Below are 18,511 nucleotides of genomic sequence, written 5' to 3'. Positions count from 1 at the left end.
AATAATTTTTATTTTCAAATAAAATGTTCAATTTTTCAATAAACCAAAATAATAACTCATAATCTCAAATAAAAACTTTAATTTTTCAATAAACCAAAACACAATGAGTAATAATTCATAATCTTAAATAAAAGATTTAATTTTTCAATAAATCATAGCATAAAGAGTAATAACTCATTAACTTGAATAAAATGGTTAATTTTTCGATATATATATATATATATATATATATATATATATATATATATATATATAGGCTTAGATTATTTTGTTTTTACTAACTATTGTGTGCTAGAATGCACAGATCTGGACCAACGGATGGAATTAATCAATGGACATGATTTGAGAGTGGATGATATTACAATGGGATAACATGTACTATATAATCACACAAATTTTAGCAAAAGGGTATTTTGGACAATTAACTACATTTATAAAAGGAAATTTTTGGATTTTTAGGGATAATTAATTCTCCTAATTTTAAAAATCTGAATTTTTTTAATTGATTCAATTTTAATCTAACGTAATTTGTAAACATAACCGGTTTTATTCTGTCAGAATATTTTTTTTGTTAAAATGATGTTCTTTCAGATTTTTATTCTATTAGAATATTATTGAAGAATAACAAAATTCTTGAATCCGATGTTGAAAAATAACAACATTCTAATATATTCTTATACATCCGAACTTAAATACAAATTCATACATATTCTTACAGACAAAAAGTCTTATTCATTTTAATATAATTATACATATTCTAAAAGAATATCAACAAAAATGAATAAAATTCTTAAAAATAACAACATTCTTAAATTGTGAGTATGATCAAACTTTATTCATTCTTCAAGTTATTCCTATTAAGTCTTCAACGCATTTTTCCATCCATTCCTATCAAAAATACAACAAAAACTAATAATGGTTAAAAACATGTTACTTGCAATTAACTATCACTTTATATATTCTGGTAGAATACATAGAATATGACAAAATACATAGAATATATTCTGGCAGAATACATAGATTTTATTTGGCAGAATACATTCTGACAGAATACATAGAATACATTCAAAAGTATTGTATTTACTGCTAATATAATTTTAGATTCCAAATATACAATAACGAGGGACAATAGAAATTGAAATTCAAAATCACAAATTGAACCAAAATAATACATAGTCAAATTAATTACCTTTTTAAACAATTACATAAAACATGTGTTGCTAGTAATTCTGACAAAATGCATACCACAAGGTTAAATTCTTTAGATTCTCTTTCAGGCATTTCAACAAACACTTATTAGACATTATCATCAAACAAGCCAAATTTAGAACATTGAAAAAATGCAACAGTACAAGCATTTACACAAAAACCTTCTCTTTTTGACATTATATCAAACACTTGGATGACATGTTTATTATGATGATTGAAAAAATGCAACCATACAAGAAACATTCAAAAGCATTGATAACAGAAAAAATTGATTATTGATTCTCGTTCACTTCCAAAATCACAATTAGTAGATAGAAAAATTGAGTGTAATTAATGCTAAAAGGATAAAATACTTCATGATTCTTGTTTGGATTCCAAAATGGATGAGTAGATAAAAGAATGGAGCTTAATCGATGATTGTTACTAACCTTAATCACGAACACAAAACCCTTGGCTGATTTCAGCAACATTAAAAGAAATCGATGGATTTTAAAGATATGATATCTATTCTCTCTCGCCATGTCTACCTGCTCGTCATTCCTATCGATTTCAACAAAAGAAATCAAAAATTTCATACCATGGATCGATTATAGATTGGTCCAGGTGTTTACCAAGATCGAAAAAGGAAGAACACAAAACCCTAGGATGAAGGATTTATGGCTTGGGTGGAAGTCGGCGTTTTTATGGTGATGATGACGAACGATGGTTTTAAGGGTTTATAAACTAGTTATTTTGATTAAATGCTATTAAAGGGAAATTGACCCATTATTTTAGGGATTATAAATTTGAAATATAATTAATTGTACATACATAATGATTAAACTACCCTTTATTATTTAATTTATGATTTCTTTTTTTCTAAATTCTGATTGGTCAATTTATGCACACAATATTTGCTAGAAACATTTGAACCTAGTTCTCTCTCTGTATATATATATATATATATATATATATATATATATATATATATATATAGGTGGAAAATCCGTGTATTACACGGATTGATTAAAAAAAATAAAATATTAAAATGTAAATAATAAGTATTTTTTAAATAAAATTTTGAAATAAGGAATGAAGAAACATATTAATTGCAATTTAGTATAATATTTATTACATTTGATACTTTAGATATATAAGTATAAGTATTATGTGGCTTTTTAATTTTAAAAATTGAAAAAAACCATAAATTGACATGTGGATATTATTTATTTAAAAAATATCACAAAATGACAAGTGTCAAAACTCATTAGAGATTGATAAGTGGCAAAAATACATTCATTTATTAGAGAGGATATATATATATATATATATATATATATATATATATATATATATATATATATATATATATATATATATATATATATTAGAAACTCAATTTTCAAATCCAACACATTAATATGGTATGACCATACATTTAGATGTAAGTGAATTAGTTGCTATGTTTCCTGGAATCACATGGTTTGATTGGTTGGTGCACAACTAAATTGCAGTTGACCCACAAAAAATATTTGTCACAAGGATTCAAATAACGCGATTGTCACATCATTTATTACATACAAACAAATAAATATTATTATCCATCAGGTTTTATAATAATGGTTAACTAATCATCTTAAATACTCAAATCATTGGATCCACATGCCATTAGCTAGACAGACTAATAATTAGTTGGAACTTGTTTAGAAAGACGTAAAGGTTTTGTGTTTGAGTTTGAGGAGAAAAGAAAAACGTAAGTTCGAACTTTGAACTTTGAAGTAACACTTTATGCTCTCATATTAATATATAAATTAAATAAATATAATACATACTTGTATCTTTTAAAAAATTTATGAAAATAAAACGACTTAAACATCCTTATGCTTTTTATATATTTATAAAGCAAAGGGCCAACATTTGTTTGTGAATATTAAAAGAAATCCAGCATTGTCACCACCTAAACCCATGCATCAAATACAATTATGGACCACAAGGCATAATAGCCACGGTGGATTAGTTATCCATCGAAGACCTCCCATGTTCACCCATGTGCAAAGTTTGCCTTTTCCTTTATTTAATAATATAATAATAACCAACACTTTATTTAATTGACAACTTAGATGTCTTCATCCAACATGTTTTATTCCCCCTTCAAACCCCACAAAATCATTATAAAGATAGAAGCTTCACCACTTGGCTTTTTTCCTTTTCTCTCTTGTACTTTACAATCTTTTCACCAAAAGGTTATCTTTCTTGCAACCCAAGAATTAAATCAAGTAAAGTTTAGCTTTACTTGGTTGGGCATATGATTAGGATGTCCAAAAGAAACCCCTAATTTACAATTGATTTTAAAATATTTGATCATGTATGCAAATATCACCCCCAAGTAGGTACACATTAGCTTGGTTGGCATAAGTGACTTAGCCAATTGAGAGTCCCCATTGGAATAAAAATGTAACTAACAAGACTCGAATCTTTAACCATTTATGCAAATATACCACTCTGGAACCCAACATAACAGTCTATTGTCCACACAGACCCCCTAATTCATATTGGAATTAAAACTCCTACATCGACTCCTAAAAATCTAATCATTGACCATTTCTACAAGTATGCCACCCAAAGACCAACTATACCACATAGTGGACACTAGATGCTTTGCTACACAACAACAAAACCCTAATTCTCATAAAGATGCTTCCATAAAACACAAAAAATATGCTCTACAACATGATTTAAAATTTGCATCATGAAAAAATTATAAGTTAATCCAAGATTAAAAAAAATAGTTCAATATATAATAAGTGTTATTATGTTTTACCATGAATGTACATATCATGAAACAAGAAATGACCAAAAGAAAAAAAAATATACACATCAAGAAACAACATGACTCTCATAGAGGTGATCCATATCATCTTTCCTTTGTAAAAAATTATAAATTTCCCCATATTCTCCCAACATCTCCACCCAAAGAATAGAAACCATAAACTAACTCAATCTCTAATCTAAAATAATGAACAAATCAAAGAACCATAGATTATAAAACCCCATATATGTATCCAAATCATCCTTCAAACTTTCAATCAAAAGTCAACCGTTTTCACTATCTACAATTCATGGAGTCAAACGTATCCCCAATTCCCGAAGGCATAGAAGGAACACTCGAAACCGTTTGACTAAAAGAATCATCACCAAACATTCTAGAAGTTCCTTCATCCGCTTGCCACCTTTCCAAAACTTGAGGAAGACTCATATGAAGATCAATCCCACCATATCCTTCTTCTTCTTCTTCGGTTCTAGAAGGTTTCCATCTTTCCACAAGTGGGCCCAACACATTAACCGCATGGCCCATATCGGGTCTTTGATGCGGCTCACGTGCAGTACAATGACCCGCCAGCTCAGCAACCTTGAAAATGCTTTCTAGGGTTTCTTCATTATCATTCTCAAGTGTTTGATCCATGGATTTTATTATGTCTTGTTTGGACGAAATTGCCCTTCGAAACCATGTCACTAAATGGCTTTTGTCCTCGGGTAAAGTCTCATCTAGGGCTTTTCTTCCTGTGATTAACTCCATTAACACAACTCCAAATGCATAAACATCGACTTTTGTAGTCACTCTTCCCGTTGCTGTTTAAATAAAAACATGTTAACAAGGGTAAAAAGGTAAAAAGGTAAAATGTTAAAATACAATAAAGGGTATAAAAAAAACACTCACCGGCATATTCAGGGGCAAGATAGCCAAAAGTTCCTGCTAATTTTGTTTCAAGAGAATGTTTCCCATCAGGGGCACTTTTGACCAAACCAAAATCAGCAACTTTAGCTCTCATATCATCTCCAAGAAGAATATTAGAAGGCTTTAAATCTCTATGAATAAAACTTTGTTGAGCTAAACTATGCAAATACTCAACCCCTCTTCCAACATCCAAAGCAATCGAAACCCTTTGTTTCCAATTAAGTGGATTTCCGTTATTACCCCTCCATTCAAACAAATGTTGACTTAAAGTCCCTTGTGGCATATACTCATAAACCAGAAGCCTTTCATTTCCATTAATACAGTATCCAAGAAGAGCTACAAGATGCCTATGTCTAACTTTTGTTAAAACAGCAATTTCAGCTTGAAATTCTTTCAACCCTTTTGTCCCCATTACACCCGATTCCATTCTTTTAACTGCAATTTTAGTCCCATCATGTAATTCCCCTTTGTAAACAACCCCAAATCCACCTCTTCCTAATATGTTCTCTTCATTGAAATTACCAGTCACTTGTCTGAGAACTTGAATCGAAATTACAACATTACCCCCTTCAAAAACCGACATTTCCTTATCCCCACTACCCTCGGTATGTAATTTATCAACTACAACACCAACATGGTCGTTTTTAACCAAATCTTTACCCTTTTCTTGATTTCCAACCTTTTTTTGGTTTCGTTTTTTGATGTAACATTTATATGACACAAATGATATAATCATAACAAAAACAAGAACACCAATCACAATCCCAACAATCATCCCAGCTGAAACCCCTTTCGTGGGCCCGGATGGGGTTCCACTTGTGTTAGTGGGACCCCCTCCAGATCCAGGTGTCACGCTAGGGCCACCTGTACCTAATAGTGGATTACCACCATCTGTAAACCTCACCCCGTTTGGAAACTCGGGTATATCACCGGATAAATTATTGTTGGAGACATCAAGAAGTTGCAGGTTGGGTAAAGATGTTAATACTTTAGGAATGGGGCCAACAAGATTGTTATCGTTTAATGAGATACTCCTTAACGATGTCAAATTCGCAAAAGCTGGAGAAATAGTACCTGAGAATTTCTGTTTTCCAAAGCTTACAGATGTCACGTTCTTCCCTGAAGAATCACAGCTGATGAAAATCCATCCTTTGCAAGCATCGTTGTCTTTCCATGATTGTGCGAGTGACATGGGGTACCCTAAAGCTCCGGCGACGTCAAGGAGTGACGTCACTTGTGGGTCGCAAGGTCCGGGGGTGGATAAACAGAAGGAATTGGTATCTGTTCCTAATTCGGAATGAACACGAGGTTGAAATACAGGTAATGGACCTTGTAATTTGTTGTTTTGGATTGTGATGTTTTCGAGTTTGGGGAGGGACATTAATGATTGAGGAACTAAACCTGTTAACTGGTTATCCCGGAGTTGCAGATCGAATAAGATAGTGCAATTTGAAAGATCCGGGATTGCTCCGGTGAACACGTTAACTTGTAGCCATGCTTGACTGAGTTGGGTCATTGAAGAGAGGACATCAAGCGTACCGGAGAGTCCTTGTAGTTGGTTGTTGAGCCAGAGATTCTGAATTTGTGAACCGCCGAAACTTGGAGGTAGGTTTCCGGTGAGGTTGTTGTTGGATAACCGGAGACTCTGCAAATTGAGTAAACTGCCGAAAATGTCCGGAATGGTGCCGGTGATGTTGGCGTTGCTGGCCTGAAAACTTTGTAAGTTAGTGTTCTGAGAGAGAGTTTCAGGCAGAACCCATGAAGATAGATCTGTGTTGAAAGAGATGCTGAAGTTTTGTAAATTATTGAGGCCCAAAAAGAAATCCGGTGGGATGGAGGTGAAATTGTTGCTGTCGAGGGTGACTTGTTCGAGGAGGGTGAGGTTAGCCAAGGTGGGTAAGTCCCCGGAGAGGAAGTTGCGTTGGACGGCGAGGCTTTTGAGTTGAGAAAGTTGGTTGATGTCTGGGGGTAGGGTTCCGGTGAGGGATTTGGAAGCTATGTTTATGGATGTAACACGGTTGGACTTGTCACAATTGATACCCTCCCATGAACAGAAATCAGTACCAGTCCAGGTGGTTGGCGCCGGGGATAGGGTGGTGGCGAAGTTTTGCATTACGGCGGCGTCATCGGCGGCCGTGAAAGAAAGAAGAATGAAGAAAGTGAGACAAAGTAGGCGGAGGTGACGGGAGTTGTGATATGCCATTGTGGGCAAATCCTGAACTTGTGGCAGTGGACGGTGGCCGTGGACGGCGGTGGCGAAAACACTCAATGAGAGAGAGAGAGAGAGAGAGAGAGAGAGAGAGAGAGAGAGAGATGTTTGGTGGTGGTCGGAGAGTCGGAGCAGCGTTTTGTTTCGAAGTACAGCGATTGTGTTTCGCTTTACAGGTCACGGCGTTTCTTTTGCTGAGATATCGATCATATTTTGGAAAATGATACAAAGAGGTCCTTCAAGTACACAGATATTACTAATACAGTCCTTGTTATTAAGTTGTATAATACTATGATAGTATGATGTGTATATCATTCACGACTCAACTTTTTTAACTGGAAATTGTTTTTAGAATATCATAGTTTATAAACGTTTTTGTTTTTGCATCATATTTAAAAGAAACCATAAAAAATACATGTTTTTGATATTTTAGAAATCATAAATAATACGTGTTTGTGATATTTAAAACAAGAAATACACGTAAAGTATGTGTTCACATTTTGATGCAAATAATCCTTTATTATCAAATTATTTCTATCAAATCGTTTCTATTTTTTCTTTTGTTTTAAAGTGACTATTTATTTTAGTTGATTTGATCAAAATATTTTAAATTAATAATATTATTAAAGGAGTTTTAGGCTAATCAAAACAACGTGCCAAATATTGTAACAATTTGCTCTATTTTTGTCAATAAGTTTGGCTCTGTTTAATTTTATGATGTATATACAGGATATTGATAACATTAAAATCTCGTACAATTTCTAATATACCTAGTATCTATGATGTTACAAATTAAAAAGATTAAATTGTCAAAAGTAAAATGTTTTTAAAAGTTAGGATATCTAAAGTAAGCAAGGTGGTTCCTTGTCAATTGTTCCGAAAGCTATGGGTTAGGTTTGTGGGTCGCATGATTTCACAAGATCGTTTAGTTTCTTCAAGGACGTAACAAATCTATTTATGTGAATAGTTTGATACATTATTGTGTTTGATACATTATTGTGTTTTACAAGATTATGCTAGATCCAATTGCTCGTTTAGTGTCTTGTAGAAGATAGATGTGGAGATGAGATCCAGCTCTTAATACACATAAAAAGACATTATATGATTGGATTTTAAGATAGTATATGCTTATTTCTTAAGGAGGGCCTTTATTATGTTCACAAAAAGTGTCTCGATTTGATTAATTGACATGAGGAAGATGAAGTCATGAAGATGTTGAGTTTGAATCCTTATGGTTGGTTAGAAGTGAGAAAAGTCATTCCATGATTCTATGTTTGTGTACGCTTTCGTACACGGCAAACGGCAAAACGAAGAGAACAAACTTATATTGTATAACCTTAGACTAACTAATATCAATGTTAATATAAGTCCATCGACTACATAAATACAAATAATAACTAACATCCTCCCCCCCCCCCCCCCCCCAAAAAAAAAAAAAAAAAAAAAACAAAACAAAAACAAAACAAAGATAAAAAATGACAGAGGATTGTGAGTTTGTGAGCAATGAGCTTGAGTATGTGAACAATAATACTACAGAAACGTCCCGGAAGGAGAGCTTTGGTAAAGATATATAGAGTTTGATCATTAGAGAATACAGAAAGAAGATGAAAAGAGTGACTAACGTGTTGACAAATGAAATGAAAATCGATCTCAATATGTTTTGTGTGTTTATGAGGAACATCATTGTAGACAATATGTATCACAAAGCGCGTTCCAACCTCCGGTTTACCTGAAAAAGACATAAAAGTGTGCAAATAAGGTTGTTCTAGAGACTAACATGAATATGATGAAATGCAAGAAAAAGGAAGAACAATTGTGCTAAATAGATGCATGAAATGGGACTAAAAGGTGCACAAATAGCACCTAACAGAAATGTAACTCGTGAGTCGTGAAACATGGTGTCGTTGATGTATCACTACAAGGAACGATGTCTATACACAGACGACATTTTCAACCCCTATGTCGACGACATGTCGTCCGTATAAAGTCGTCGGAACAGCCCCGTCGGTAAAAGTGAAAATGTCGTCGGGATAGATGTCGTCGGTACAGAGAAACCAATGCCGACGACTTGTCGTCTACAAAGGGTCGTCGGGAGTGATTTTCAATGTAAAAAAAAAGTTTTATTATTTACCTATTCCGACGACATGTCGTCAGTATAAGTGCATGAATGCATGCGATGAAAACCATGAAAATGAAACATAGATGGCAAAAAGAAACATAGAAAAAAAATGTGGACAGAAAGATCCTAAAAGCTAAGAATGAATGCATGCGATGAAAACCATGAAAATGAAACATATGTACAAAAGATACTTAAGGAACAAAAATTGAACCAACGAAAGATTTAAGAACACAAGTAATCTTTTTATTTATTTTTATAAATATGGACATATACGATCAAACCTTACATCAATGGGGCTCCAATCTTTAATACCTAGGCGACCATCCTGCTTCCTTCCACATATCACAGACTCCCAAGGTGAGGAAGACCCGAAACGATGTAACCCAATAATCCAACCCTAGTGTTATTAAAACTTTATACCTTACTAAGCTTTATGGGCGAAAATAACATAGTCCGGATCTCATGTCCTTAAGACTAGATGGCCAAGAATCAGAATCGACGCATCCTTAAGAACCCGTCACGGCGAATCAGCTTTCGCTGAAACAGTGAGCCCACCCGAAGGGGCCCAGCTCCTATGCTTTCACTTTTTCGAGAGCCACAAGTATCATATCACACAGTTCTTCATTTGCCAGATTTGACTTTGAATTGGCTTTTGATTTGATTGAACTTTGATTTGTACTTCGTTTTGAATTTGGATTCTTCAATCTTCATTTTTGGAATTTCTTGAGATTTCTTCGTTTTGGCACTTGAAATTCTGATTTGGGTACTAGATATGACAGTTGTACCCTTCCTTCTTTCTTGACTGTATGGATCTGATACTTAAGCTCTCTGTCACCGCGAGGGTAACGCGTGTCAACAAATAGGTCCGTGTTCTGTGGGTCCAGAGTTGGCGATAAAGATTCTTTTTATATATTCAAAAACAAATCATCCTAGAGCTGTTATTACCGCCCAAAAAATGTTTCAATATAAATTCTTTTTATTATCTAAGGATAGGGTCTCGAATTACGGTGTTTGAGTCCCCTAGTTATGACAGCTGATTCTACACTTCCGGTAAACCCAACAATTAATAGGGGTACGATATACTCCAAAAGAATCCCACTTCATGGAGCACTTGTATGTAAAGATTGTCTCATCTCGTAGTAAATCTTTTTTTTTAAACGAAATGCATGAAAATGAAAATGCATGGAGATGTTTTTTTTTGTTGTTTTGTTTTTTTTGTTTTGTTTTTTATTTTTTTTAAGAAACTAGGAAAAAAAATGGAAACTAAGAACATAAACGAAAAATTCTTTTTGGATTTTTTTTTTTGAAATTTAATGCATGGAGGTGATCCTAATGTACAACTCTACCCCTCCCCAAGCTTGAATATAAGCATCGTCCCCGATGCTTGGAGAGGGTGGAACAACCTAATCACCAGAAGGTGGGGGGATGGTAGTCGGGTCGGGTAAGAGTCCAAAATAGTCACAAATGCACACCAATTGGATTTTTAAGCAAAATATGAACGATTAAAGATATGGAAAGAATTTACCGAATCGTTCTTGGAGCCTTGCAATTGTGGTGAGAACCTCCTCTTCATCTTCCCCAAGCTATCCGTGAAATATTTTTGGAGCCCGAGATTCATTTTCCAGGTATAAAAACATTTTGCAACACATTTGGAACATTAAAAACTAAAAACTTCAAAGAAACGAAAATGTTTTGAAGGAAAAGACAAAAATACCCCCGGGTTGCCTCCCGGTTAGCCGCCCTTGTTTTAAGTCGTTGGCTCGACGTTGCCCCCGAATATGCTTCGTTCTAAGTATGTATGCCTCTCCAACACATCAATCTTCTTGCCACCTCCTTCAATGGAACACTTATCTTGTACTTGACTTTCTTATTGCATGGGAACCATGCTGGACTTAGACCCTTAATGACAACAATCGTCCAGCCGATACCTTTCTTGTACTTGTCTAGTAAGGTGGTCAAATTTTCCTTCTTCGATAAGGTGGTCGATTTGATGACCGGTTGGGTGTCTTCCTTCTCGGGGTACATATCCTTTGAAGGGTCCAACAAATTTAACGTTTTCAGCTCTTGTGGTTGGTCTACCATTGAAAGGAGTTTCTCATTGGTAGTGGGTGGCTCAGCCTCTTTTTTGTCAACCTCCAATACCTCCTCTACAACTTCCATGTCAGCATTCTTAATTTCTACTTTTTCCTCATCAGCCTTCTCCACTTCTACTTCTTCCTCCTCTTCCCCATCTTCTAATTGCAATCTTGGGCCATCAACATTTTTCTCATCGTTCAAGGTGATGGAAGAAATGGTATGCCTTGGGTCCTCCTCCGTCTGCGATGGTAGTTTTCCACGAGTTTCCAATATACTCACAGATTGAGTAAGTTGTGAAATTTGTTGCTCTAAGCTTTTGAGGCTAGCTTAGGTTGTTTCTTGGAAGATCTGGGTAGTAGTGGGAATGCTTTTGACAATGTCTTCCAAGGACATGCTCGACGTTTCAGGTTGTTGGGGAGGTGGAGAATATGGTTGTTGGAACTGTGGAGTTAGTTGGTATTGGTCATTTCCCCAAGCTTGGTATGGGTTTTGGCATTGGTTGTTTCCCCAAGCTTGGTTGTTTTCCCACCATTGATCATGTTGAGGTTGATCATAACTCCATTGGTTTGGCCAGTAGTAGCTTCCCATTTCATGCACTTCCTCCCATTCCCCTTGTAAATATGGACACATGTTGGAATGATGTCCATTTTGAGTGCAAAAATCACAAGGAATAGGTGTAGGTTGCGTACTTTGGTCATTTCCAATCATCATAACTAACTGAGCTAGCTCAGAAAGTTGGTCTTCTATGTAAGGAGTATTCATTTCTGAGCGACACTTTTTTTTCTGTTTTTATTTTTATTTTTTTTATAGAGATGTACCTGCTCAAAAAAATCTAGGCATAAACAATTAGTAACACCGTGTCCCCGGCAACGGCGCCAATTTGTTAGGGCGTGTCAAACCCAACAAATAATAGGGGTACGATATACTCCAAAAGAATCCCACTATATTGCACTAAAAGGTAGTACAAGGCAAGCCGGGTCGATCCACAGAGACACAGGATAATTAGTCTATACCTCTTTGCGCAAGGTACTATGGTCACCAACAGTAAAGAGGGGGGTTTGAGTGTAATGATGTAGCAAATCAATTTAAAACACGAGTAAACAACTAAACCAATGAATTAAGTTCAGATTTTGTAAGGACTCCAACTCCATGTATGACAATCTACCAACGTGAATCAAAGATGACAAGACATTTGTTTCATTCTATCTAAGTTGGTACTTGAAAGTGTTAACAAGCTCTAACACTTTCCATTCACCACATTAATCAATCAAAACAAGCTTTTTGATTAATCCTAACCTTACTAACCTAATCTAAACAAGCTCTTAGAAGTAGATTAAAAGATTGCATTAAGCTTATTGTGAATGTTCCCAACAACACCCAATACTCCTCACAAGCTCGGGAGCGTAAGAATGTGTGAAAAGATTTACACTAAATTCATTCATAAGAAATCAATTTAATGCTTGTTACTTAGTTCAATTCACAAAACAATTACGGATTTTGCAAAATGAATAACTTGAATGACCTAACCCTAATTCAAATGGCCAATAAGAATCATTATTAGAATCAAACATTCGATTGAAGTAAAATTAGTTTCACTAGATAGAAATTAAACACAAACATCAGGTCATATGATTTGATTCACAACCAAAAAGTCAAAACATGAAATTGGAGAAACTAGGGTTCTAACCACACATGGCTAGAACAAGATCACAAGTCTAAAAGATGAAATTAAGTGTAATTACAACTTACAAAAACGAGAATTAATGTTTCCAAATGATTAATGGACAAACCCTTGCAAAAACCCTCGAAATCCCCTCTCAAAATATGCTCTGATATGTTGTGTGTGTGTGTAAAAATGGCCCTCAACCCGTAATATGAAAGATAGGAAAAACTGCCAAAAGTTGGTTTTTGGGTCGAACACGGCCCGTGTTAAAATAGGCTAAACTGACACGGGTCGTGTTCAGCAGCCAACACGCCCCGTGTTGATTTGCACTAAACTGACACGCCCCGTGTTCAGCATGGTCAACAGCTCCCATTTTGGTCAAACACGCCCCGTGCCCACTTTTCAGTGTAAATTCAACACGCCCCGTGTACCTCTCTGACTCCAATTCCAAACTTGATTTTTCCAACTTTTTCGTTCTTCTCCCGATCATCCCGAAATCTTCACCAATGCTTCCCGGCACTTCCCAAAGCGCGTTCCAACCTCCGGTTTACCTGAAAAAGACATAAAAGTGTGCAAATAAGGTTGTTCTAGAGACTAACATGAATATGATGAAATGCAAGAAAAAGGAAGAACAATTGTGCTAAATAGATGCATGAAATCAGACTAAAATGTGTGCAAAAAGGTGCACAAATAGCACCTAACAGAAATGTAACTCGTGAGTCGTGAAACATGGTGTCGTTGATGTATCACTACAAGGAACGATGTATATACACAGACGACATTTTCAACCCCTATGCCGACGACATGTCGTCCGTATAAAGTCGTCGGAACAGCCCCGTCGGTAAAAGTGAAAATGTCGTCGGGATAGATGTCGTCGGTACAGAGAAACCAATGCCGACGACTTGTCGTCTACAAAGGGTCGTCGGGAGTGATTTTCAATGTAAAAAAAAGGTTTTATTATTTACCTATTCCGACGACATGTCGTCGGTATAAGTGCATGCCGGAAAAAAAATACTAACCTGTTCTGGTATCTTCTTGCGGGATTCCGGTAGTCGGCTTCTACTATGGTCCTCCGGTGGTGGCTGGTGATCATCGGAAAAACACCAATTCATTAAAAAAAAATTAGAAGTCAAATATGCTACTTGTTTTGTGGATTGTGGTGGCCGGAAGGATAAGTTGGTTCGTGAGGTGGTCCTCCGATCACTACTTCACCGGAAAAACCAAATCAGTGAAAAAAAAGTTAAAAACTGTGAAATCAAAAAAAAATTAGAAAGCTTATCGGAAGTCGTTGCCGTCGCCGGTGAAGAGGAGTGGCCGAAAGATGTACACCGGAATTGTTTCACCGGTGAAGGGGAGGGGAGGGGCCGGAAGGGGAGGGGTTTGAAGCATGAGTCTTCGTTGGGAGGTGAAGGAACAAAGGAAACAATCTCTGCAAATGAAATCGATGTCTACCGAGCTAGAACCCTATACTGACGACATGTTGTCGGTATAGAGCTGTCACACGGATCGCCATTTTTTATCCCAACGACATGTCGTCGGGATAGCTCTCCACCAAACGACGTCGTTAGTAATTCTTGCACCAAGGAAAATAAATAAATCAAAATTAAAAAATTCGTAACCTATGCCGACGACATGTCGTCGGCATAGGTTTTCAGTATACCGCCAAAATGTATTTCGTTCCCGCTGCACCTATGGAGACAACAAGTCGTCGGAATAGAGTCCCAGGTCAATGCTATTTGGTCAAAGTAAACAGAACACTATACCGACGACATGTCATCGGCACAGCGAAATTTTTACCGACGACAGCTGTCGTCGGAATAGAGGTCATCGGGACAGATGTTTATTCTTGTAGTGTATCTTAAAATTTTCAAAACGAAAAATATAATGAGAAGTCTGAGGAACTGCCATAAACCGACTAACAATGTGGATTGCAAATGCCAGATTTGGGCGAGTGACTGTAAGATAGACCAGAGATCCCACCAACTTACGGTGGAGTGTGGGTGTAGGTAGAAGTGAGGTATCACTTGGTGTGAGTCGAAAGTTTGGTTCAAGAGGTGTAGATGAGATCTTAGAATTAGTGAGACCCGTATGAGATATACGATTGGATACAGTGGCTTGGCACAAATACATATTAGTATCTCCAGCAAGCACCTCCAGTCTTAATTAGGCAGTAGTGAAGAAGTTCCAAATCTTTCATCTCAAAATGTTGTTGTAGAGAATCTTTCAGAAAGACAATTCTCTGAACATCACTTCCTATGATAATCATGTAATCAATATATAATAAGAGAAGTACAACACCAATATCAGTAATTTTTGGTGAAGAGTTCGGAATCATAACTGTCAGCAAAACCCAATGAGCACATGGTAATACTACAAAGCCGGAGGAGCTTGTTTAGCCCATAAAGATCTTTCTGTAACGGAAAACATGAACAATATTATGTTGAACCCCTGGCGTCGATTTCATGTGAACCTCCTCAAATAGATCCCCATTAAGAAAAACATTATGCACGTACATATGGTAGAAAATACATGTCAAACGACAACAATGGAAAGAAGACTACGAAAATAGATAAAAATTAATTTTTAATGTGAACATGGAAGTGTAAAAATTTAGAGAAGATGTATGAATTTTGTCAAAGAGGATATACCCATAAAAAAATGTGAAAATTGATCAAACGTAATATTTAATACCATTATGACTTTACGAAAGAGATATCCATACACTATCATAATAAATAAGTTGAGACTAGTATTCCAATTATAAGAGTAGAAGTAGTGTAGGCATGTTAGGAATGCCACACGCCCAAGCTGTTGTTCAGACTACTATTCCAATTATGAGAGGATTTGTCACCACTGCAATATGTCTCTCGCCACCATGTGTTCCGCCGCCACGGTGATTCCGACCCATATAACAGCCATAAAATGTCGATCTTTAGTCTTTAGGGGTTAGGCGTTAAGGGTCCGGGGCTGTCAGCTTGCAATGGTTATTGGGCCGGGCATGATATTATTGATATCATGTTTGTGTATCAAAACATTATTATGATTTGACTTTATAAGCAAAGACCATATATTGGCTAAAGAGAATAAATGGGCTAACATACAATTGGGCTAGCTCCCAATACCATATAGTACCATACAATAAATACAATAATCCCATTTTAATTATGAAACACGTTTTAAGGTTTCGAAGAATCGATGTAAATTTCTATGTGAAGATCCTTCCTCCGCAGTCGCCTCCATGGCCATACTTTTCAATTTCTCACACTTCCTGTTTATCTCTCCACCTCCCATCACCACCGCCAAACACCTCTTCATCTCTTCCCTCCCCACCACACCTTCACCATCCTCCACCGCCTTCACCCCATTCCCCCACACTTCCTCCACCATCTTCGCATTCATCTTCTGATCAGCATTCTGTGGACACCCAACCATCGGCACCCCACCGACCACGCTCTCCAGTGTTGAGTTCCACCCACAATGCGTCACGAAACACCCAATCGCAACGTGGTTCAACACCGCCACCTGCGAACACCATCTCACTATCAACCCACCGCCTTCTGCCGTGTAACGCATCACTTCTTCTTCATCGTTCTCCCCGTTATTGCGTATGACCCACAAAAACGGGTAACCTAGTTCGATTAATCCCTGAAATATCTCCTCCTTTTGCTTTCTCTGTAATTTCAGTAAGCTTCCGAATGAAACGTAGACCACTGATTTCTCAGGTTTCGAGTCTAGCCATCGGAGATATGTTTCTCGATCGGAATCTTGAAAAGTATCGCTGACGAACGGCTCCTCCGTGTCACCGGAAACTAAAGGTCCGACGGTGTAAATGTTTATATGATCAGGTATTGCTTCAATCGAATCTTCTTCTAAGGCGTTAAAACTGTTGATTAGTATGAATGAATCTGGGTCTTTTTCTAGGATTTCTATGTGTTCTTGGAAAACGACAGCCAATGCATGGGTAGTTAGGAGAAAAGAAGGGACTTCACTGTATCTTAACAAGGGCAATCCTGGTATTTTTACTGTACCAGAAGGGTCAATATTGGAATTTCCTACCCCTCCATCACTTTTGAAGAGATGATAAACCACCGAAAAAGAAGCTGCGGACTGGATAAAGAATAAAGCTGACGGCACCTGAAGTTCACGTGCCACCTCTGCCACCCATGGAAGGCAGATGCCATAGATTAAGAAATCCACCGTTTGACCCTCTTTAGCTTTTGTTACCAAGAGTTCTTTGAGGTTACTTGACCCAGCGAGCTTGATTTTTTGAAGGTAGTTTGGTTTTCCGGCAGCACCTCCGTCGGAGAAGAAATGGTAAGATAGGCCGGGGACTGAAGGGAGGGTTTTGAGGCCGTTGATGGTGGTGGCCAGGGTGACTCGAGCACCGGCGCGTGTTAGTTTGGTGGCTAGTCGGAAAGTGGGGTTGATGTGGCTTTGGTGTGGTAAAGACACAAGAAGGAAATGGTAGTTGTTCATGTTATGGAATATGGAGTATGGACTTACCGGTGGATTTAGAGGAGTGTAGTATTGTCATTGTTATATATATATATATATATATATATATATATATATATATATATATATATATATATTAAAGTTGTGGAACAAAGGAATAGTAAATTTGGGATACTTTGTCCAGGTTTGGTCTCTTGATTTATATATCCGGTCCTTGTACTTCTTTAATTAATTTATTCATGTCTTTTTGTTTGTGTTCAATTCAACTTCCCATTTTTTTGGCAGCATTGGTCCCTGTATTATTGTTGGGTTTGTGTTCCATTCAACTTCCCATTTTTTTGGCAGAATTGGTCCCTGTATTATTGTTGGAAGTTAGGAATACTAAATTTGGATGTTTTTTGGCAACTTTGGTCATTATTCTTTACCCATTTTGACACTTTTGGTCCTTGCAATCAATATTTTTACACTTTTTTGGAACCTTTTAATATTTAAAGTTTGGCCACAAAACTTTAACGGTTTGACAATTTTGATCCCTTTTTTAAAAAGTTGTTAATTCCTACCCCTTTAATTCTTTAGCCATTTTCACACTTCTGGTCCTTGCAGTCAAAACTTTTACATTTTTTTTCCGGGGCAAAGCCCGGACTTTTCATCCTTGCACTTTCTATGTCTGTCATATTTATCAATTCGGAAACAACATTGAAAGCTTCTGGCCCCCGCATAGCGGGGGTAACCTTTCTAGTTATATATAAAATGATAGGTGTTTTAAAATTCGTGTTACCATTTTAAAAACTATATTCTCAATCAAAATATAATAGCAAGGTGTTTGTATGGATGTTTTATAATTGATTATTTAATTATTAGTTTCATATCTTATTATATATAACAAAACACTATCGATTTGTCTACCGACCGCAACACTTTCTTCGGTTTTTGAAGTTATTCGTGAGAGGACATGTCTTTGGCGAAAGGACAAGCCTCCCGTATGGGATTGCATCTCATATCAAGGGCGGTTCCACAATAGACCCCGGAGTATCCTGAGATGCCCCTCAAAAAATTTTCAGTAAT

General features: G+C 36.4%; 1 protein-coding gene and 1 pseudogene across 1 annotated transcript; both read right to left on the bottom strand.

The window, feature by feature from the left end:
• Nucleotides 1-3,964: 3,964 nt before the first annotated feature.
• Nucleotides 3,965-7,318, bottom strand: LOC145158302 (receptor-like kinase TMK4). Its single transcript, XM_079077220.1, has 2 exons — nt 4,907-7,318; nt 3,965-4,818 (listed from the first exon to the last, which is right to left on the bottom strand). The coding sequence occupies exons 1-2, from the start codon at nt 7,125-7,127 to the stop codon at nt 4,295-4,297; spliced, it is 2,745 nt and encodes a 914-aa protein (XP_078933346.1). The 5' UTR covers nt 7,128-7,318; the 3' UTR covers nt 3,965-4,294.
• An 8,716-nt stretch (nt 7,319-16,034) lies between these two features.
• On the bottom strand, nt 16,035-17,502 carry LOC145158343 (crocetin glucosyltransferase, chloroplastic pseudogene; annotated as a pseudogene).
• Nucleotides 17,503-18,511: the final 1,009 nt, after the last annotated feature.

Source organism: Lactuca virosa, chromosome 1 (genome assembly GCF_052849685.1).
Source record: "Lactuca virosa cultivar CGN04683 chromosome 1, Lactuca_virosa_CGN04683_v6, whole genome shotgun sequence".
In the NCBI taxonomy this organism is placed as follows: Eukaryota; Viridiplantae; Streptophyta; class Magnoliopsida; order Asterales; family Asteraceae; genus Lactuca; species Lactuca virosa.
This window is presented reverse-complemented; position numbering and strand designations above follow the sequence as displayed.

Excerpts from the sequence above, each read along its gene's own strand:
- LOC145158302 (XM_079077220.1), bottom strand. The coding sequence starts at position 7,127 with ATGGCATATCACAACTCCCGTCACCTCCGCCTACTTTGTCTCACTTTC. Across the intron at positions 4,819-4,906 it reads TCTTGCCCCTGAATATGCCG|CAACGGGAAGAGTGACTACA; the intron begins GTGAGTGTTTTT and ends TTATTTAAACAG.